The sequence below is a fragment of the Haliotis cracherodii genome, unplaced genomic scaffold, assembly GCF_022045235.1.
Source record: "Haliotis cracherodii isolate W230 unplaced genomic scaffold, xgHalCrac1.p SCAF_5, whole genome shotgun sequence".
Taxonomy (NCBI): domain Eukaryota; kingdom Metazoa; phylum Mollusca; class Gastropoda; order Lepetellida; family Haliotidae; genus Haliotis; species Haliotis cracherodii.
In genome coordinates, this window is record NW_027266308.1 from 17,617,378 (window position 1) to 17,641,031 (window position 23,654).

At 39.7% G+C, this 23,654-nt stretch overlaps 1 protein-coding gene across 1 annotated transcript; it reads left to right on the forward strand.

The window, feature by feature from the left end:
• The first annotated feature begins 1,935 nt into the window (after positions 1-1,935).
• Positions 1,936-19,469, forward strand: LOC139443161 (mannan endo-1,4-beta-mannosidase-like). Its single transcript, XM_071224120.1, has 11 exons — positions 1,936-1,991; positions 2,477-2,528; positions 2,708-2,842; positions 3,400-3,495; positions 4,372-4,629; positions 8,863-9,048; positions 10,088-10,293; positions 11,053-11,273; positions 12,369-12,522; positions 12,805-12,876; positions 18,412-19,469. The coding sequence occupies exons 1-11, from the start codon at positions 1,989-1,991 to the stop codon at positions 18,661-18,663; spliced, it is 1,635 nt and encodes a 544-aa protein (XP_071080221.1). The 5' UTR covers positions 1,936-1,988; the 3' UTR covers positions 18,664-19,469.
• Positions 19,470-23,654: the final 4,185 nt, after the last annotated feature.

Consider the following 23,654-nt stretch of genomic DNA (forward strand, 5'->3'; position numbering starts at 1 on the left):
TGTTGGTTTATTATCAACTATAATCGCCGTGTCTATCATACTTGGCGTGGAAATAGCTGCGCGAGTCTCAGGAGTCTTAGAATTACCTGCTTTTGGTAGAAGATTCGTGTTTTCTTTTCTTCAGTCAATGCGTTGCATAGTTTGATAATTTCTTCTGCGTGAATCGACACATCATGCTCGACAGAGTTTACTTTTTCTGTAATTTGTGCCATTTCCACTTTTATTGAGTCCTTTACCTCCTGCAAATCAGTCTTAATAGATTTTATCAATTCTGTAAGTCTTTTTTCTGCAGCCTGAACAACATCCTCTATTGAACTGGTTGATTTCGTTGTGCGACTAGTCTCGGACATTTTTGGCATTTAAGTTAATGTTATGTATCCAAACGTGAAAAATGACACTCGATTTTTGCAATTTATGCCCACCTTTGAGTATCTGGAATAGGTTTTCTTACCATCATGGCAATATAACTGCGGCATCTGATTGGTTGAAAGTTAGTTGTTCGATCGTTAAAAGAGATATCTAGACATATTGTTGCACACAAAGCACTTTTTATTACAATATCAACGGAATGGGGTCCTCTGATTCGTCGAAATTTAGATAGCTAACCCTATTTAAGACCATACTATTTTACCATACTAATAAGTGCTTTTTATGAAACAAGGTGTGGATGATCAGCACAACATTCAGTAATATAACCTCATTCAGAAATCCAAGATGGTCTCACAGGCGCCATATTGTAATTTACAGATCTCAAACATCTAAATGAGTAAATATCTAGTTATGACGTCCTTTTGAAATATCATTTCATTAGATTATTAGTCCATTGTACCCCGCAACGAAGTTTGGGGGTGTAATGGAATCAGCGTGTCAGCCCGTCTGTCGGTCTGTCCGCAGAAAACAAATTTCCGAATAATTCCCATTTCAAACTAATTGACCAATTTCAATTAAACTTTGTACACGTGGCCACTTCAACATGTTGTTGGACACACCAATTTGTTTTTTTCATTTGGGCGGAGTTATTGGCTTTTTAAACTTCTTCATTTCAAATTGTCTGGACAACTTCTAAACAACTACGTCGATTTCTTTCAGATATGTAATTGTGACGAACGGACTGTCGGGCGACCTCCGGGAGATAAGTGAGATATGCAAGACTGTGCTTGTCAACAATGAACTCTGAAGACTGCTGAACTCTGACAGATGACTGGGACAGAATGGGATCATTCCAATTCTGTTTCTCCTTTTCAGTTTGTGTATTCTACTAATTCAACTATATTCCTTGATGAATGGGGCATGTGTAACTAAACGTTGTGATCATAGATATAGTTACATTTCAATCAACAGAAGTTCAAGACAATTTGTCAAAAATACAGTTAACTGAGTAAAACATATTTAAGTGCTGGACTTCCTCACTGATAACATCTATGAGAAATTTGGGGATATGACATTAGGCATGAAATGGTTAAGGGCAACAATCTTTGTACTTCTGTAATCATCACTAATATCTTCTACTTTTTAAGAGTATATAACCTATGGAAATAGTATGCTTGCTAAAAACACTTTTTAGAGTATCCACATGGTATAAATTCCACTTGTATCTAGTACTTTCTGTGAATATAAAGAAAGCCCTTCCTTGATAGTATGAAGGATTTTGGTAATCTTTGAGACACGGATTTGGTGGTATATTTTGCTGGACCAGCAATAAATATATCTCCCTTGGTACTGAATTTTATGGAGCTGTTGGATCCAGTACAAATGAAAAATGGACATGTCTTTAGGTTTTAGTGTCAAGCCAAAAGTTTATAAACAATCCACACAAACCTTTTATTGACAAAATTTAAATTTAAATCATTTTGACGAGAACGTTTTTTTATTTCTCCTCAGTGCACAGACTTACTGACAGACTAAATGTGTGGAAGATAACAGATTGAGGTCACACCTACTTTTGTCTAGATTGGGCAAAATCAACGCAGACGTTCTAGGTGGGAGCAATGGTGAGGATAGTTTTCGACTATTTCCTAACTGCGTTGCAAATTATGTAATGTTTCTTCTTATATTATACTGGCCAAATGCCCAGACGTATGCATAGGTTCCGGTAAGTTACATATGTTGTGGGATGATCGTAGATATATAAATGACTGAGTCAGTGAGTGTTGATTTATTCCAGCTATGTCACCCAGACCTTACCTTTAGTAATCGAGGCTAGTACAAATTAATATAAAACGTCAACCACAGGGAATAATCAGCCTCCATTATCTGCCGAAACGGATTCCATTGGGGGTAAAAGGCAAAATAGCGGAAAATTATAGAATGGGTCACTGAAAATCAGTAATGACACCAAGTGTTCGCTTGTCCTACCCAACGGTAAACAAAGCCTAGTAAATAAGGAAGAAACATAATGTATTAATGGGGCTGTTATATGTTTGAGCCGGAAACAATGATATGCCTATTGTTCAACATTTCCTATTGCTTCTTTCAGATGCTGTCAAGCATCCTACTGAGCGCTGCTTTGATGTATCATGTGGCAGCAGGTAGGTCAACCCTATAGTTTCATGGAATAACTTAAATGTTTATCAGTTGCTTTGATTGAAACCTTATCCTCTGCCCAGCATTCCTCTGCCTAGCCTCATTGACTACAGTCCGCCATGCACGCATTTGAATGTTTGTCTATCATGCCGCACTCCTATCGCATTATCAACTTGCATCTCAGAGCATCTTGAAATGATTGAAAAGCCGGTGAGCTTCTCTGACGCCGAGAAGGAATGTGTTGAAAAAGGTGGCCATCTAGCGTCTATACATGACCGAAACCACAATGACAGATTGAAGGACGTATGCAGAGGTTCCGGTAAGTTGTATATATTAATGGGTGAGTTAGTGAATGTTGATTTTATTCCAGTTATATCAACACGACCTTGTTTTAAATAATCGACGCTGGTACATATTAATCTATAACGCCAACGCCAGGGTATAATCAGTCTCGAGTATCCGCCGAAACAGATTCCATTAGGCATAAAAGGCAGCATAGTGATGAAAATTATATGAATGGATTACTGAAAATCGGTGATTACACCAAGTGTTCACGAAAAGAGTAAACAATTCCTGCCCTACCAACACACATCAATGCAAACAACCAACAAAAAAAGTTTGTTTGACATTCATTTTGTGATTTTGTGTGAATAATATTCAGTAATATTCTCGCCGTATCACACGGGTTTGTGTATGATCGAGTTTTGGTCAGCAAGCCAAAGTTGCTACATGAGCATCTGACGTGTTAAGAGGACACACACTCAGCCAGTTCACACATTGTAACTACCTCACCTCCACACTTTACTCGATAATTTGCAGACCGGCGTTATATAACTGGAATATTTCTGAGTGCAGCATTAAACAAATATTCTCCAGGTTCTCCGCATAACTGTTGGATTGGTCTGAAGCATGACGGACAAACCTGGCAGTGGACCGATGGCACCACCGTGGACTACACATTCTGGCATGGCGGTAACCAATTTACCCTTTACTTACATTCTCTACATCATATCGCAGAGTGGCATTTTAGAAGCTTTAGCATCAATGAAGACACAGTTTACATATTGATTACAACTTTGTTTTATTCTTTTAATGTGACGTTTCAAAGCACTAAAGTTTCTGGCATCTACACCAAAACGTTAACGTCGCACTGAAAGAACAAAGAAAAATGCATCCCTATGTGAACTGTCATCGTTCTCAAAGTGTTCCAAAAGCTGCCATATATAACCATTGGAATTCTTGGCAAATTTCCAATTCTCGAAATCAAGTATTTGTCAAGGATCACCTGTGACGTTTGGATAAAATTTTTGTTATTCGTGTAGACCGCATGTCATTTCGCCTGAGTATTTAATACAACTGCTGTAAACAAGAAAGAAATGTATAAGTAATATTAAGTGCCTTTTAAAAAGGATAACTGTTAATTAAACCGTGGTCCCTTTTCATAAAGGAATTTTAGCGTTGCGACTGTCGGATGTCATTGTTAAAGAATGCAAGTTAAACTAGCGAAAAACTGGCATAAGTCGTGGAATAGAGCACAGGGGTCCAACGGGACTGTTACCATTGATCGTTCCTGGCACATAACCTGATGAAATTCTGGAGAAATAAATGAGAGTGTTTGGTTTCACTTAGTTTTAAACAGTATTGTATTCATTCCACAACGTGTCACCTAAATATGGAAGGAAAGCCGGAAGTAATGATGGGATGTTAACTTCTTTGGAGAAATTCACGCGCACGGTTATGGTGTTGAGAAAACAGGAATCATAATCAGTGCGAATGTCGGATTCGAACCACGAACCAATGTTAGAGTTACGAACAACCTCCTGTGGCTCCTTTTTCTCAAAATTTCAGGCAGTCCCACCACTGAGACCGGGACGGTGTGTGGCGCCCTCCTCCGTCAATACACCGACGTTGGCGAGTGGATATCAGAGAAATGTGATGCTCCCGAGACCCACGCAGTGGCAATCTGTTCGATTGGTGGATCCCAGAACCCCAACACAGGACGCCAGAACACAGGACATACCAACCAACCAGTCATGTCACAACCAGCTGTGACGTCACAACCCGTCACCATGGCAGTAACTGATTTAGGGAAGGCTCCCGCTCGAAGTACGTGAGGATACCCAATGAATGAAACTTCTTTAATAAAATCAGATAGTTTTACAAATAGAATCACGCGTTTGATTTCTGTACGTTTCCTTAACTTGAAGGCATTTTTTTTTTAAACTGAAGGCCAAAAGAAACGTTACCAACGATATTTCTAGTATAAAATATGACCAACACAATTTGAAGCAGCAATAACAATTGTATTATAGAAATTCATCATTCAGAACAGTAAAATGCGAATTTACTAATTCAACAACAAAGTCCATAACCTCCAACAGGGACATTTCTTGACAAGGGGTCATTCGTCCAGTATTCGATCAACAACTTTAAGGTGACGACGGCCCAGACCGTTCAATACGGGATATGACCTCCATGAGCGGCAATGCATCTTCGAATACGGGGTCGAACTGAGTAGACAAGCGTCCTCACATCGACTGCAGGTATCCGATTCCATTCCTCACGGAGGGCAACGATCGACGCTTGTCTCGTGAAGGGAGGATGTTGACGTTTCCGAAGACGACGCCCCAGCTGGTCCCAGACATGTTCTATGGGTGACAGATCTGGTGATCGAGCTGGTCACGACAGGACAGTCACGTTGTTGGCGTTGAGGAAGTCTCTAGTTATACGGGCTGTATGGGGTGTGGCGTTATCTTGTTGGAACACCGTCCGTTGTTGACGCTGGATGAAAGAAAGAACCACTGGCCGTAAGATATTGTCAATGTAGCGTTGTGCTGTGAGATTGCCTTCGATAATGACAAGTTCCGTCTTCTCGTCCCCGCAAATGCCGCCCCAGACCATCAGACTTCCGCCCCCGTAAGGTTCCACCTCCTGGACACAACAAGGAGCCGTACGTTCACCACGTCGCCGATAAACTCGCGTCCCCCATCACTAAACAGCACTCGCCGCCATTCCTATTGTTGCCATCGCTGAGTTTGCCTGCACCACGTCAACCTGGCACATCGATGTTGACGGGTCAAGGTCATGCCCTTGAAGGGTCGATAAGCCCGGAGACCATAATGTAGTCATCTGGTCACTGTTTGTCTGTTGACCGGATGTCCTAAGCCGTTGGTAGCTGATGACGTCACAGTAAGAAATCTGTTCCTCAGATGACGTACCCGTAAAAAGCGGTCATCCTGCGGGGTCGTGACCTTTGGTCTGCCACTCCGTGTCTGCGGTTCTGCCAGTCTGTCGGAGACGTGCGACCAGTCTGGTAATGGTCATCTTGGAGCAGTTCATGTTAATGGCAACCTCTCTCTGTGTCGCTCCCATCTGCAACATACCTATGGCTCTCTCCCTCTGGACAGCGGTCAGTCTTGGCATGTTCGTTGGTGTTAATCATCGCAACCAATGGTTGGGAACAGATCCGTGCGTAATTTATACCCGGAAATTGCACGATAATTTGGGAAAGAATGATTTAAAAATTGCTGAAAAACACCAATATCTCCCAAAATCCGCCAGGCACGTGCACAGAACGACAGAGAACACGAAGGCTGTATTCGTGAGATGTGTTCTTTACTGTTTTTGAACAAGTTGGCATCTTTGTTTCAAAGTGGCAAATCAGTTAATGTTGGTAACGTTTCTTTTGGCCCTCAGTTTATAACATAACAGATTTTGAATCTTGATAATTTGAGGTTGCCATAAGACAAATAAATTGTTGGACTGACGGTCGAATTACATATTTATTTGATATGTATTGCTTACGAATATATTTTAAGGATAGACATATAAGGGTGAAATGATACAGATCTTCGATATTGTTTAGATTACAATATGTACATCATCTTTCAGACTTTGGAATTTGATGGTGTGTCCCGGTATCAATATTAAGCCGTTTACTTCCAACTCGAGCATCAGCAAAATCGGTAGCAAACGTACACAAGGTCGAATATTTCTCTGCTTTTAGGCTTATCTTTAAAGGTGTATAATATTCATATCTAGTACTGGATGCTAGTATATTGGACCATTCTTGGCTGTACCTATCTTTCGAATGGGCTTGAAATAAGTTTTAGAAAACTAGCTATACATCCAACATCTTGGTAGACCCAAGCATACCCAAGACCTGAACTAAACAGAATGCGTCTAACATTACTTGCTCAGTTCTATCGACCTACTTAATCAAGATTAAATAACATTTCGTATGCCTTAAAGCAGAAGTCTATTAGATGGCATGTGAAGTAGTTTTATTCACTATTTAATGCATTTCACCGAAGTGTTACAAACAACGGGTACCTTCCACATTCACCTAAAGCCCTTACATTGGGAGTGTTAATTCCTGTACCAAGATAATATTTACATGCAAGGTGGTGTACCCTGTATACTACCTCAAATCTTTGATGTCCCCATTTTTCGCATCCATAAAGAAGGATGGGTTAAATATTTGAATCAAATATTTCGAAAGATGTTCCGAATGGGATTTTTCCATATGTCAAAACAAATTTTAAAACATTTATTAGTGACATTTTCCCATTTAACGCCAAATGTGACACTGCTCTTGTTAAATTTAAAGATGGAGTCACCATTAGTCCAAGGTACTAATATTCTGATAAAACTTCTAAGTTTATTACGATAATACGAGTTCTCACATTGTTTAACAATTCCGACTTTACGAAAAACAATTATTTTAGTTTTCGACAAGTTAACATTTAACAATAATTATTCAGCTGCTCTTGTAGCCCACTAACTCGAAATAAAAATGATATCATCAGCAAACATCAATAGAAATAATTCATATAAGTCGGGGAACAATTGTACTCCTCTTCGACAAGAATCAAGCATTCCAGCGCCAACTCATTGATAAAAAGGGAAAATAAAATTGGGCTTAACACACAAGCCTGTTTTAGTCCAATAGGACAGTCGAAACATTCCGTAAAACCAGCGTTACACCGCATACGTGCTGTAACAGACGTCTGCATAGACTGATTCATATTCAAAATTTTAACAGGCAGGACACATTTGTGGAAAATATATAAAAGTTTGTTTCTATCAAAGGAATCAAATGCTTTTTTTAAAGTCTACAAACCTTAAACCCCTGTAGTTATTAGGATCATCTCTTGGGCCATTTTTTTTTTATAAAATGGCACTATTATGCCTTTACTCGTGGAAACTGGCCTGTTGAATAAACCCTATTAAATAAAGTATGCATGTATGGCATAATTATTTAACCTGATGATCTGATACATGAAAAGAATCTCTTTGTTCAGATTGCACAGATTGTGCTGGTGATGACACCTACAGAGGAAGGTGGTGTGATTCTGCTCTGCTATGAATTTAAAATGATTTACAACAAAAGAAAAGATTTGTAGATAACAGACAATAATCTATCAAGCATGTACCATTGTGACAAAAAAGTATATTTACCAGAGTTTCTATCCTCACCACAACGACCATTCATTATGTGGATAGATATACATTAGGCTTTGACCAAATGTGTTAACAACAGTATCTTTTGATGGACAATCCGGACATTTAACGAACTGGTTTTGCAGATTAATGTCTTTTGATTTAATGTACATATTCCCAATAAGGATATGTTACATGTAACGAATATTTGTTTTCAAAGTAGTGAGTTTGGTTGAACGCCGCTTTAAACACAACTCGGGGCGGTGGAGTAGACTAGTGGTTAAAGTGTTCGCTCGTTACGCCGACGGCCCTGTTTCGATTCCCCACATAGGTACAGTATGTGGAGGCAATTTCTGGCACCGACGTCGTGATATTGCTGGAATATTGCTAAAAGCAATGTAATACCATACTCACGCACTCACTTAAACACAACTTGGTTGTATCACGGCGTGTCTAAGACCTGCGAGCATGGTTATGATGCATAGTCAAGGCCAGTCTGAGGTTATAGGTTTTTGGCAGGTCTTAGAGACGCAGCTTTGCACAGCAAAGACGCCATAGACAACTGGGTCACACGTGCCCCCTGTAATCTTTGATATAGAATGAGTCTTCGTAACGTCTTCTCACCATCATTCGCTCACTCATAAGATCAGTCACAGTTTCAAACACCTGTTGTTTCATGATTGTGGAGTCACGTGACATCAGAATTGGGTACCATATGGTGTGACCAGGAATCCGACACAGAAATTATGTCAGCTGCATGTTCAGGAATGTGTCAGGTGATATAATTACAACTGACTCACAATTAGCATAAGTTATTTTTAGCTAAAGTCACAAAGATAACTACACGCGTTTTACATCATCCTATAGTGTATAATAACTCTTCACAATGTATTCCAGAGGGAACACGGTTGACTGTGAAAGGGACTCACTTTGAACAGAACGGCAAGAAGGTTTTTCTATCCGGTGTCAACCAGGCCTGGGTATCCAACGGCCACGACTTCGGAGACAACAACTACGAATACAGACACTTAGAATTTGAAAAGTACTTGAAGATGGTTTATCAAAACGGCGGCAATTCTATGCGTATGTATGGCAGAGCGTATTTTTAGAATTTATGGTTTAAGTTTTGAACAGTTGGATTTGGGTCCATATGACCGTATCCTTGCTTTGAAAAAGTTATTTAGTACTTATTGTTTCAATACTCCAGCAAAATCCTGGTGGTGGACACAATGCATCCATGTGGGAATCGAACCCAAGGCTTCTGCGTTACGAGCGAATGTTTTAATCATGGGGCTATCCCAACGTTACTGGATATGAAGAGAGTTGAGTTGAAATGGAGTGTTGAGTTTTACAAATATGACACCTCTGTATCTTAAAGGGTTTGACATGACGTGGATCAAAGTTGCATATACAATCTATTTCGAAGAATTTATTGATGGGAACATTTTATATGAAACCGAAAGTGTCGGAATCCCGTAATGAATTTGAAAACACAACAAATGTTTTCTGTTCTTTAGCTAGAACTCTCTTCCTGTGTAGACCCGTGAAGATTCCGGGTTAGAATAGGTCTTCAGCAACCCATGCCTGCCGTAAAAGGCGACTAACGGGATCAGGCGGTCAGGCTCGCTGACTTGGTTGATGCATGTCTTCGATCCCAATTGCGTGGATCGATGCTCAGGATATTAATCACTGGATTGTCTGGTCCAAAACTCGATTATTTACAGACCCCCGTCATATAGCTGGAATATTGCTGAGTGCGTTAAACAACCAACCAACAACCAACCAACCAACCAACCAGGTGTAGCGAAGTTGGTATTAGTTCCCAAACCTCATGGCATAAGATATTTATTGGTATTGCCTTTAAAATTACAACTGGGCAACAAAATTGTTAATTATTAATGCTTGTGGTTTGAGTTTTTTCTCATCAACTTATGTTTATGTCTCAAGATCATGTGATGCATTGATTACTATTCAATTGGTTAACATATAAATTGATGGCAAAGTAATGGGGAGGATCTCTTAATTGAAGTAGCTTATGGATTTTAATATATTTTCGTCACTTTTCAGGAAACTATTGCAAATAAAGGCCTCTTTTCATGTATATACACATATCTTCTTCTAGGTGTGTGGGTGCATGACGAGGGAGCTGTCACTCCCCATTTTGACGCATCTGGCATGGTCGTGAGCTTGGATCAGAAGGGCACCTTCATCAATGACATCAAGAAGTACCTTCGGAAGGCCCTTGAGTACAACATCCTCATCTTCTTCTGTCTGTGGAACGGGGCCCAGGCTCAGAACGACCACATCAAGATAGACGGGCTAATCAAAGTAACACTTATATTTTAAGCCCAGATACACATCCACATTATTTCGTCTTTCAGTCCAGGTGTCAGACAATGAACATGCAGTGAATGTAAAGGATAAAACTGTCATAGATTTATGATACAATAAATAAAGAAACGCACAAAGACAAGTCGCATTGGTGATAATGTGCAACATGTCTGAAAGAGAAAGTTCCCATGTCATATTAAAATATATATACTTCAATACTAAAGGTAAATTTCCATGGGTGTGATTGTTGTTAATGTTCACCAAGTGGTGTAACAAAAGCTCAGTGGTGGATCCAGGATGCTGGGGCTTCGTTTGATCCTCCCCACCACTACCCTTTCCCCTTGGCTTTTTATGAAAATTACGCATGTTGTTTTTAAAGAATGCAGAGTTTCACCTCTTTGTCGTACCAGGATCTGCTTATTATAGGTTCATATTCCACATGATTAGCCCGTCTTTAAATTTTGGTCGTTAACCGTTAGTGTCATGCTTGTTGGTGACACCAAAGTGATAATGGATCAACCATTTCATTCTGTCCCTGTTTTACTGGGGGAAAAGTTTCATATGCCCTGATTTGTATGAAAATAAATAATGTGCCCTTTCCTTGCAGACAAGTGTCTGAAGCATACAATTCCTTTTTCTTATAATAATGATTCGTCCCTGGTCTACAACGTGCGTCACTTCTCCCGCATTCATCTGCCACATATTAATTCAACTGTTGAAAAAAAACCCGTTAAACTCATTAACTCTCGCTTACAGGACGAGGCAAAGCTGCAGTCATACATAGATAATGCCTTGATCCCGTGGGTGAAGGCAGTGAAAGACGAACCCGCTATGGGCGGCTGGGACATCATCAACGAGATGGAGGGAGAAATCAAGCCCAACCTGGCCAACGCAGAACCATGTTTTGATACAAATTTCCTGCTCAACTCTGGGGCAGGTTGGGCGGGCCAACTGTACACGTCACAGCAGTTTCTAAAGTAGGTATACATGGACAAAGTGGACAAAGGCATAATCTTCGATTACTGTGAAATAATGTTAACGTTTTGACGTTGTAGTTGTCGTATGACAACGATCACTTTGTTCAAGTTGACCCAGGACCTCATTTCACAAAGCACTCCGATATAGTCTAATAGCTCAACGATCGCTTTGTGAAAAGAGTCCCTGGTTTGTCAACAATTGACTTTCCTTTGCATGTGTTTGTGACGGGTGCCATCGGTTAGGCAGCAAACGCTCACCTTTTCGCAAACACTTGCTATCATCACTATTTGATAGTGATTCATCAACACATGTTTTTGATGGTCGGAATCGTACAATGAACTATGCCTTTGGTAGAGATTTCTTATGGATTTGGAAAGGGGTGTGTCAATTATTATTATTATTATTAATATTATTATTATTATTATTATAAACATGACGCTTATGCATGTTGTGCAATGTCGACTGTGTACATTAAATTAGTTTAAATACATTGCAAGTGATTTGGTGACATTTGACTGGCTAGCCAAGCAATAATCTTTTAACAGTTTCGATAAACCGAAAAAGAATTGTCCTCGGACTAGTGTTTCTTGGTTGACTGATAATAGAATGGGCGGGGCTTGTGTTGCATCTTTACGCTGAATGAGTGAGTGAGTGAGTTGGGTTTAACGCCGCTTTTAACATTATATCACAGCGTGTCAGCTTAATGTGGAAGGAAAGCCCGAAGTGATGAAGGTCTCAAAGGTTTACCACTTCGGTGAAACCAACGAGCACGGGTATGGTGCTGACAAACCTAGAAACATAATCGGGGCGAACCGGGATTCGAACCCACAATCATAGGTTTCAGGCGTGCCCAAGGGACGCAACTCTGCGCATTGAATCGCGGCGCCTCAGACGACTGGGCCATCCGTGCCCCTTTTTCGCTGAACGATGTCTCTGATTTATTGTTGATTTCAGTGCTTTTGTTATGATTATGTTTTTGTGTTATTGATCACTCTGTAAAGTTAATAATGTTTGCATATTTTTTTTATACGCACTGACTTATGTTATCTTCAATGTTGTCAATTCTGAGTCAAATGTACCTTTTTGTTTTGCAGATTCATAAACTGGCAGGCGGATGCTATCAGACAGGTTGACCCCCAGGCGCTCGTCACAGCGGGGTCGTGGGAGGCGAGGTCCAATGTTGACAAATGGGGTGGCTTCAACGTGTACAAAGACGAGTGCCTTGTGAAGGCTGGGGGCAAAAAGATGGTAATTTCATAAATATTCGCTGATATTACACTTTGTGCCTGTCAAAATACGTTATGTGCTTATCTTCATGTCACATAACCAGTAAAAACCTTGACCGATCTATAGGTATGGTAATTGACCATGGCACCCAAGCGTCATATCGCTATAGCATTCGCATGTCAATATGCACATGTTCAATATTGAGAGCAGGCTGATATAAGAAGTAAAAATGTTCTGTAACTTTGAAGAAGACGTACAACACTGAACTCTTACTTGCATGTGTACAACTATTTGTGGTTTCAGGGCACGCTGACATTCTATTCGAGTCATACCTACGCCTGGCAAGGGAAATATAGCGAGTTCTCCCCCTTCAAGGTCAGTCCTATTGACACTCAAATTGTGATTTCTTCTATATTTATCAAACGTTCACAGTCAGGGTGGACATGACCGTACCGTAATTGATATTTCAGTATATTTTATTTGGTAACTGTACCTTCCATCCTAAAATAATTATAAGATATATATCATACCAAACAAATTTGAATGAAATGACTTAATGTAACAAATACATGTACGGTTACTGTTGTAACTGAATTCAGAAATCTTATTAATCCTCGCAAACATTCGGTTTTAACACTAACTACTTAAAAACTGTCAACATATCCATGCGCGCCTCCTGCTCAGGCTGTCCGTTATACTCTGATTTAAGATCTAAAATATATTCCTTAATACAGGCTATACGATTTAAAAATGGTATTAGTGGCTAGAATATCATGGTGCAACCAGGTTTCTGTTAAACACCCCCACACATACAAGAAACTAAATGTATATTTAGATAAATATTTAACCCAGAAAAAATAAAGGAGAGAAAAAAATAAATATAAAAGTACATAAACAAATAAACATTAAAACCTTGAGGAATGTGAAAAACCATTGTGTAATGCTAAAGCCGAAGACATGATAAACTGTACCAACATTACAATGTTCCCCGATATGCATGCTTTACCTGGGTTACATACCGGTGATCTAAGTTAGAAATATATGACTGATATAAATTCTTTCAACGCGGTAATATCGCATATGCCTGGATTATCTTTTTTCTCTCAAATGTGCTCCATTCAAGAAAATTATATAGAATTATGTATTTACTCTCCCCCGTGTATTTTGCTCTTTTATGTAAAAGCTTTTTACACCTTACACATTTTAATTACAGATTCCGTTGTTTTGATTTTAACGCAAACAAACCAGGCTTTTCAATGTATTTTATTTCAACAGATTTTTAAATATATGAATGGGGATTGACAAACAAGCTTTACTGGCTTATGTAAAAGCCGCCGCCCTTTAGGCTGAGTTTCCATGTGCGCGGTTTGCCACGCGGTTTGGGGCACGTTTAGGAAGGCGGGTGAAATGCTATATACAAAAACTATGCTTAAATGTTCGGCGACTTAGTTTCCATGTGCGCAGTTTGCCACACGTTTAGGAAGGCGGGTGAAATGCTATATACAAAAACTATGCTTAAAAGTTCGGCGACTTAGTTTCCATTGTGCGCGGTTTCACCAACTGCAAACCGCTAGGGGCTAGCAGTTGGTGAAACCGCGCAAATCGAAACAGTTCATTTATGGTGTAGTATTTCCATTGGCAAATCGAAACAGTTCATTTATGGTGTAGTATTTCCATAGGCGCTGTTAGGACCGCTCGGCTAAAAACAAGTCGAACAGTGCTCGATTATCTTGAACCGCATGGTAAGCCCAAAATAGCGGTTTGACTAATCAGCATTGATTTTTACTCCATAAACTGTCATAAAGTATCAGGGGTCATTTCAACTTGCAAAATGATTGACATAGTCCTTTATAGAGTGAGGATTGGGCTGTTTTCTCACCCGATTGACTGACATACAACATTCACATGGTTTAGAATGGTACAATGAATGATAAAGCATGCAAATTACTCTATTACGCGATATTTCATAAGAAAATATCATATCTCCGTTAAAACATAAAACCAATTTTTATGAGTCCACATATTGACATAAGACTTTATCACTGTCTTCAATTCCAAAATGTTAGATATAAACTTTCGGACAGTTCAGTTCAAAATTCTTCAACCAACACGCAATATTGCACGCAAGTAAAACTTGTTGAGAAGCTGATATTCTCCATCAAAATATACCACAAAGACACCACAAAAAGCAAAAGCAGTTTTAGACAATTACAATTGTTGAACTGCATGACAAGTCTATATAAATATATAGTTCGGGGGAGAAAATGTTCCGTGAGTCCTCGTAGAAAAGTCAGTGTCTTGACTGTGTGTTTTCTTTGATGAGAATGTTTCTCACCGACCTTAGCGTGTAGGGGTGTGATGTCCTGGGCAGGAAATGACAGTGTTTTGACTACTCGTCTTTCATTAATTAACGTGTTGGGCATCATACTTACTTACTTACTTACTTACTTTGGGGATTTAACGTGTGCTTTCCGACTGATGCGTATTTCGCACACGGGTCCGGCCAGGCCATTTAATGTGTTTCCGAGGGGCGAGGGTGGTCTGTGCAACCCAAGAGGGGGCTTTAGGGGTTGTTTATATAGAATTTGGGAATTTTGAGATTTGGAATAGATGCCGATGGGGTTGGGGTGGAGAACTAAGGGAGCTGGGTATGGTGGATGATTGTTTGTTTATGTGATTTTGATTTGGTAGGTTATTGTGTTTTTAGATGCGTTTTATTAGTTCCGTTTTGATTAAGAATACGCCTAAGGCCTTGAAGTTTTCTAGTTTATTTTGTGGGTTTAGTATTGCTTCTAGAGTGAGAGCCTTGTTTAGATTGAGGGTGGTTTGTAATGCGGTTCGATGTGTTAGGTAGTGTGTGCAGTGGATGAGTGCGTGTTCTGGGGTTTGATGGATGGAGAATTTTTGGTTTGGTTAGTGGTTTGCTGAGCACTCTTTTGATTTGGCTATTTGAGTTTAGATATAGGTTATGCCATTTTTTGGTGATTTTTTGTTTGTTTACACTTTTAATTTCTGATTTTGAGATGGGTAAGTTTAAGCTTATTTCTGGGATTTTGAGGGATAGTTTAGCTGCTTTATCGGCGTTTTCATTACCGTATATTCCTACGTGGGCGGGTATCCACAAGAAGGTTATTTGTTTGCCTGCTTTTGTTAGGTCGTTGGAGCTTTTAAGTATTTGATTTATTAATTTAGGTCGGTTTTTGGTATTTATGTTTTGTAGGGCTTGTAGTCCACTTAGGGAGTCAGTAAGTATTAGGATTTTTTGGTGGTTTTTGGATTCTTGATTGTGGAGGGCTGAGGCCATGCCCATTAGTTCTGCCGTGAATATTGATTGGTTATTTGGGAGTCGGAAGGATTGTGTGGTTTTAGTTGGTTGTGTGGTATGGACTCCGAAACCCGTGTGTTTGGAGGTCGGATCTGAGGATCCGTCCGTGTAAATGTGACACCAATATGGCCAATTTTTGTGTATGTATGCTAGTGTGGTAGTTTTAGCTATGTTTGGGTCGGTTTGTTTATTTATTTGGCTAGCTAGTGTTGTGTCTATTTTGGGTATTTTAAGTTTAGGGGTGAAGATATTTGATTGTTTGCAGTTTTGTTTAAGATTTTTAATTTGGTGTTCATTTAGGTAGTTTGTTATTCTTTGGGATATTGGGGTAAGTAAGGGGTGTTTACGAGCTAGAGCTTGGTTTTTAGGGCTGATGTTTTGGTTTATTAAGTTTTGGATGAGAGGGTTTGATTGGGACGCGGCCCAGAAATTTAAGCTTAGCTGTTCCCTGCGTAGACTTAGTGGCATTTCTCCTGTTAAGGCCTGAAGTGAGGTGTAGGAGGTGCCATGTTGGGTGCGTGTAATGAGTTTGAGAGCCTGATATTGTATTGAGTCAAGTTTTTTAGATAGAGAGTTGTTTAGGGTGTTGTATATGGCGCAGCCGTAGTCTAGTTTTGATCTAATTAGTGATATGTAGAGAGAGAGGAGAGTATCTTTGGAGGCTCCCCAGTTAGAGCCAGTTAGGCATCTTAGGGTGTTTAGGTCTTTACTGCATTTAGTTGTTAGGTTTTGGATGTGAGCATCCCAGGTGAGATGTTCATCGAAAATAAGTCCTAAGAATTTGGTTTGTTTTTGAAATTTGATTGTTTGATTATTTAGCTGGAGGATTGGGGAGGCGGGTTTCATGTTTTTATGTTTGAATACTATTCCTGTTGTTTTTTCTGAGTTAAGGGAGAAGCCCCATTTGTCAGCCCATTGTTGTATTTTATTAAGAGATTTTTGGAGTAGATTTTTGGCCATTTTCATGCTTTTAGTGCGGATCCAGATGGCTCCATCATCCGCGAATTTTGATGTGTTTACTTTAGGGGATAGACATTCGAATAGATCGTTTATCATTATATTGAAGAGGGTGGGGCTGAGGATACTGCCCTGTGGAGTGCCATTTTCTAGGGGACATTGGTCCGATAGAGTTTGGTCTATACCCACGGTTATTTTACGATTGTTTAGGAAGTCCTGGATGTAGTTTATTATCTGACCTTTGAGTCCTATTTTTTTAAGTTTTTGTATTAGCCCATCGTGCCATACCATGTCGAAAGCTTTAGAGAAGTCTAAGAAGATGCCTGTGGTATATTGTTTATTTAGTTGTCCTGTCTTAATATCTTGCTCTAGTCGGGCGAGGTTATCTAGGGTTGAGCGGCCAGGAGTGAAACCGCTTTGATCTGGGTTTATGGTGTTATTTTGGGTTAAGTAATGTTGTAATCTATTTTTAGCCATTGATTCCATTACTTTACATAAGTTTGAAGTTAGGGATATTTGTCTATATGAGTTAGCTTGATTAGCTGGTTTATTAGGTTTAGGGATTGGTATGACTAGGGCCTGTTTCCAGGGAGTTGGGCATCCCTAATTAACCCTTTATATGTTAAACCAGCACAGGATGTTTTCTGGAAGTGGACAATCGCGAATGTCATAGGGCTGACATGACACGTGTAAATAACTGGGGCTAGAATATCATGGAGCAACCAGGTTTCTGTTAAACATACAACATCATAACTATCTAATTCAGCACTGATTAAATCTACTTTAAAATCTACTAAGACTGCGTACGTTTATATGTATAATCTTTATAAGCAATGTAACCCAAAATATAGATAAATGTGTATCATCTTCCCGAAATGATTAGCATGTAGAATAGATTCAAAAACACCTGTATTGAACAACATCAACCGGCATCGTCAAAGCAAAGTGTACATGTAATTGTTACAATGGGGCTGGCGGTGAATCTTAATGAAGAACATCTTGTTAAAAAGACACACCGAAACTGATTTGCATAACTGAGGACCACAACACATTGCAAAATATCAAAATGGTAAAATGATACATTTTAACCTCACACTGAAGAGAAAACAAGAACGACACAGAGAAGTAAAATAATACGTCATATAGAACTGAGATAAAGTACTCTGAGAAGGGATTCATACGTCATATACAACTTAAAAATATATTATTATGAAAAACGAAAGGAAAGGTGGGACGGGGGGAGATTTTATTCTGGGGGCGAATATATTTCGTGACACCGGCTCAAACATCCTATCATATGTACAACGGTAAGCTATTTTAAACCTAGTGTGTATGTCCGGAATGAACATTGGACATATATTTAAACCTATATATATCATGAATATTACTAATCCATTTGTCAGTTTGTATTACATCATGACATACTGGGCTGTTCCACTAAGTTATCTTTGAACATTGTAAGTTAGCCCCATAGTCATAAGTCCAAATATTTGATAAAGACTTTCGATAGTGGTAGCATTTAGATTACTTTGTGGATCTTGACTCTGATCAATGCAATTTAGGACAGCAGTGGTGTACACAGATATGAACCCGGGGTTGGTTAAATAATAATGGAACGCGTCTTTCAGCACGTCGTCGCCGACTACGGGCTTAAGAAGCCGTTGGTGGTAGCCGAGTTCAACCAGGTATCAGGGGCAGGGATGGACATCGTTGACCAGTTCAAACACCTGTACACAAGTGGTTACACTGGAGGATGGACCTGGCACATACGTGCTGAAGGCGGCAACACTGACTCGCCAGCCACTCAGATGCGGGGACTCCTTTCACTGAAGGGCAAGGACGACCTGACGAGCGGAGGCATGATTCCGCTTACGTTGTGATCAGTCAGTGTCGAATCTAACAGTGCAGGATTATATGCAATAGGTTACAGGCAGTTTATAAATTAAACATGGGACTATCTTTGTGGATAATGTCTTTTTCAATGTGAACAACTAAACGATCGTGAAAATCAGTAATGACGGGGCTTTCTAAAATTAACGCTCTTTAAACATAATTAATTCTGATATATATAATAGGTGTATGTGGCAACAGTTTAAAGGGCAATTAAAATCAACATAGCAACTTTGCATATTTTAACACTTTAGGGCTAACTTAGTCACAAATGCTTAACCTTGTCCACAACTCATGTCACATCAGTAACAACACTGAATTTGCGTTCAGTTATTTACTCAGGGGATTAGTCCCTGACAGATATATGGTTACATCCCATTAGTGAGACACCAATTGTAAGACAGTGGAGTAGGTGGGATTAATTAAACAAACACAGCCAGTCTACCCACTTAACAATGGTCACAGCCCATGATTAGCGGATTAATTAATAAGAGTAGGCCAGTAATTCTGTTTGAATATTCTCAGGAAATAAATGAGTTAGGAGCTAGTGGGAGCTTACTCAAAAAGTTGAGATGCATGTTTTGTTAAAACTTACTTATTACACATATAAATTCCCCCTAACCTCATATATCTAAACGGACAGGTCCCATCACCTTGGAAACAAGCCCTGGTCATACCAATCCCCAAACCCAATAAACCAGCTGACCAGGCTAATTCATACAGACCAATCTCCCTAACTTCTAACTTATGCAAAGTAATGGAATCAATGGCCAAAAACAGGTTACAACACTACTTAGAACAAAACAACATAATAAATCCAGACCAAAGCGGTTTCACTCCTGGACGCTCAACCTTAGATAACCTCGCCCGACTAGAGCAGGACATTAAAACAGGCCAACTTAACAAACAATATACTACAGGCATCTTTCTAGACTTCTCCAAAGCATTCGACATGGTTTGGCATAACGGGCTAATACAAAAACTACAAAAAATAGGACTTAAAGGTCAAATAATTAACTACATCCAAAGTTTCCTAACAAACCGCAAAATCACCGTGGGCATAGACCAAACGCTATCGGACCAATGTCCCCTAGAAAATGGCACTCCCCAGGGCAGCATCCTAAGCCCAACACTCTTCAATATTATGATTAACGATCTATTCGAGGGACTATCCCCTAAAGTAAACACATCAAAATTCGCGGATGATGGAGCCCTCTGGATCCGCACTAAAAGCATGAAAATGGCCCAAAACTTACTACAAAAATCTCTAAATAAAATACAAAAATGGGCTGACAAATGGGGCTTCTCCCTAAACTCAGAAAAAACCACAGGAATAGTATTTAAACACAAAAATATGCAACCCGCCACCCTAAACCTCCAACTAAACAACAAACCAATCAAATTCCAAAAACAAACCAAATTCTTAGGATTAATCTTCGATGAACATCTCACCTGGGATGCTCACATTAAAAACCTTGTAACCAGATGCAGCAAAGACCTAAACAGGTTAAGATGCCTAACCGGCTCCAACTGGGGGGCCTCTAAAAACGGTGTCTAGCCGGGAGAGACACATTTCAGAAATGGCTATTGCCGGTAGAGACACATTTTCAGCTGAGTGCATTTCACCTATTCTAGCGGGTAATTAATTAATCCGATTACCGATACCTGTATATGAGTGTCCCACATTTTAATTATACTCCTAATTTAATACTCCCAGACTGAGGGAGGCGACCAGTTCCTACACTGTGTTAGTGACGACATCCTCATCTTCACTACAGACAAGAACATTGAACATTTGTGTACTGCAGACATTGTATTTTGTGATGGTATATTTTATGCCTGTCCCAAGTTGTTTGATCAGATTTATTGTTTACATGCTGAGGTGTTTGGCCATATGTTTCCATTAGTTTACTGTTTGTTGTCCAATCGAACAAAATAGTGTTATGTCAACATGTTTCAGTACCTATGCGATTTTGCTAGTGGAGGAGGTCTAGAGTTTGCCCCACTTACAATTCAGTTGGACTTTGAACGTGCAGCTCACGTGACTGATGTATTTCCTGGGACATTAGTTAGAGGGTGTTTCTTTCACTTCACCCAATGTATCTGGAGGAGGGTGTAGAAAGAAGGTCTGGTGATGGACTATAAGGAAGATGAGGAGGTGAAGAAGCTGGTGAGAAGAACTGCTGCCCTCCCTCTAGTACCTCGTGACAAAGTGGATGATGTGTGGCTTGATGCCATTGCTGACTCTCCTGCAGGCCCTAAAGTGACTGCCTTCATCGACTACGTGACAACCAGTTGGGTTCAAGGAGGGGCCTTCATGCCAGAGATTTGGAACCATTTCGAAAACCAAGGCCACCGTACCAACAATCCCATGGAAGGGTGGCACAACAAGATAAAGAAACTTGCCAGGAAGTGCCACCCGAACATCTACGAGGTAGTGAAGCTATTTCAGCGAGAGCAGTCACTCAAAGAGGTTGCAGTATATAAGTAACCCCTAAAGCCCCCTCCTGGGTTGCACAAACTCACTTTTCCCCTTTTTGGAAACACATTAAATGGCCTGGCCGGGCCCGTGTGCGACATACGCTTGCAGTCGGAAAGCGCACGTTAAATCTCCAATATAAGTAAGTAAGTAATTAATGCAGCAAAGACCTAAACACGTTAAGATGCCTAACCGGCTCCAACTGGGGGGCCTCTAAAAACACCCTCCTCTCACTCTATATATCACTAATTAGGTCCAAACTAGACTATGGCAGTGCCATTTACGACACCTTAAACAACTCTCTCATTAAAAAACTAGACTCAATCCAGTATCAGGCCCTAAAACTAATCACACGAACTCAACATGGCACCTCTTCCACCTCACTCCAGGCCTTAACAGGAGAAATGCCACTTAAACTACGTAGGGAACAACTTACCCTAAACTTCTGGGCCGCGTCCCAATCAAACCCACTAATCGAAAACTTAATAAAACAAAATATTAGCCCTAGAAACCAAGCCCTAGCCCGGAAACATCCACTACTTACTCCAATTTCCCAAAGAATAACCAATTACCTAAACGAACACAAAATATATAATCTTAAACAAAACAATAAATCATCCAATATCTTCACTCCAAAACTTAAAATACCAAAAATAGACACAACACTAGCCGATACACTAAATAAACAGACCGATCCTAACATCGCTAAAACCACCACACTAGCATACATACATGAAAATTGGCCAAATTGGTGTCACATATACACAGACGGATCCTCAGATCCGATCTCAAAACACACAGGTTTCGGAGTCCACATCGCACAACCAACCAAAGACACACAATCTTACCGACTCCCAAACAACCAATCCATATTCACGGCCGAACTAATGGGCATGGCCTCAGCACTACACAATCAGCAATCTAAAAAACACCAAAAAATCCTCATCCTAACCGACTCCCTCAGTGGACTACAAGCCCTCAAAAATAAAAACACTAAAAACCGCCCAAACTAATAAATCAAATACTCAATAGCTCAAACAACTTAACTAAGGTAGGTAAACAAATAGAGTTCATTTGGATCCCCGCCCACCTAGGAATCTTTGGAAATGAAAAGGCAGATAAAGCAGCAAAATTATCCCTTAAACTCCCAGAAATAAGCTTAAACTTACCCAGCTCAAAATCAGAAATCAAAAGTGTCACTAAACAAAAAATTAACAAAAAATGGCAAAATATATACCAAAACTCAAATAGCCAAATCAGGAAAGTACTCAAAAAAAACCTAAATAAACCCAAAATACTACACCCATCCAAAAAAATCGACAGAATAATTACCAAACTACAAACAGGCCACACCAAACTGAATAATCACCGTAAAATAGCTAAACTACACACAACAGGAAACTGCCCACATTGCAAACAACAAGAAACACCAGAACACGTACTCATTCACTGCACACACTACCAAACACACCGGACAACACTACAGACCACCCTAAATCTTAAAACCGGACTTACACTAGAATCAATCCTAAATCCACAAAATAAATTAGAAAAATTCAAAGCCTTAGGCATATACCTAATAAAAACAGGACTAATTAGTCGCATTTAAACCCCAAATAAAATATTAAAACCAAAACTACCTTATTTGATAACCACCCAACACACACAGCTCCCTTAGTTCGTCCCCCACCCACTCTTGGCATTCTTTCCAAATCTCAAAATTTCAAAATTACTATATAAGCAACCCCTAAAGCCCCCCTCCTGGGTTGCACAAACTCACTTTTCCCCTTTTTGGAAACACATTAAAAGGCCTGGCCGGGCCCGTGTGCGACATACGCTTGCAGTCGGAAAGCGCACGTTAAATCTCCAATATAAGTAAGTAAGTAAGTAAGAACATTTCGGTGTCCCGCAAGGCAGTATTTTGTCTGTCACCTTGTTTAGTATTAAAATTAATAGTCTTTCCAGGGTTTTAAGTGATTCAGTGGATGGATCACTGTTCGTGGATTTTGATGTATCTTGTCGTGTTAAAAATATGCATACCATAGAGAGGCAGTTACATATCTGTCTCAATAAAATTCATAAGTGGTCTCTCGAAAACGGGTTCAAATTTTCTATGTCTAAAACTAAATGTATACACTTCTGCAGAAAATATAAGCCGCATAAAGACCCTGAAATATTTTTGAATGGCACCCCTATCAAAGTTGTAAAAGAGGCCAAATTCTTGGGACTCATCTTTGATAGCCATTTAACTTTCTTACCACACATTAAATCTCTTAAAGCTAAATGCCTGAAAGCACTCGATTTGTTGAAAGCTGTTTCTAAAAGAGGCCAAATTCTTGGGACTCATCTTTGATAGCCATTTAACTTTCTTACCACACATTAAATCTCTTAAAGCTAAATGCCTGAAAGCACTCGATTTGTTGAAAGCTCTTTCTAATTCCAAGTGGGTAGGGGATCAGACTACCCTCCTACACTGATACAGGTCACTGATCCGTTCAAAAC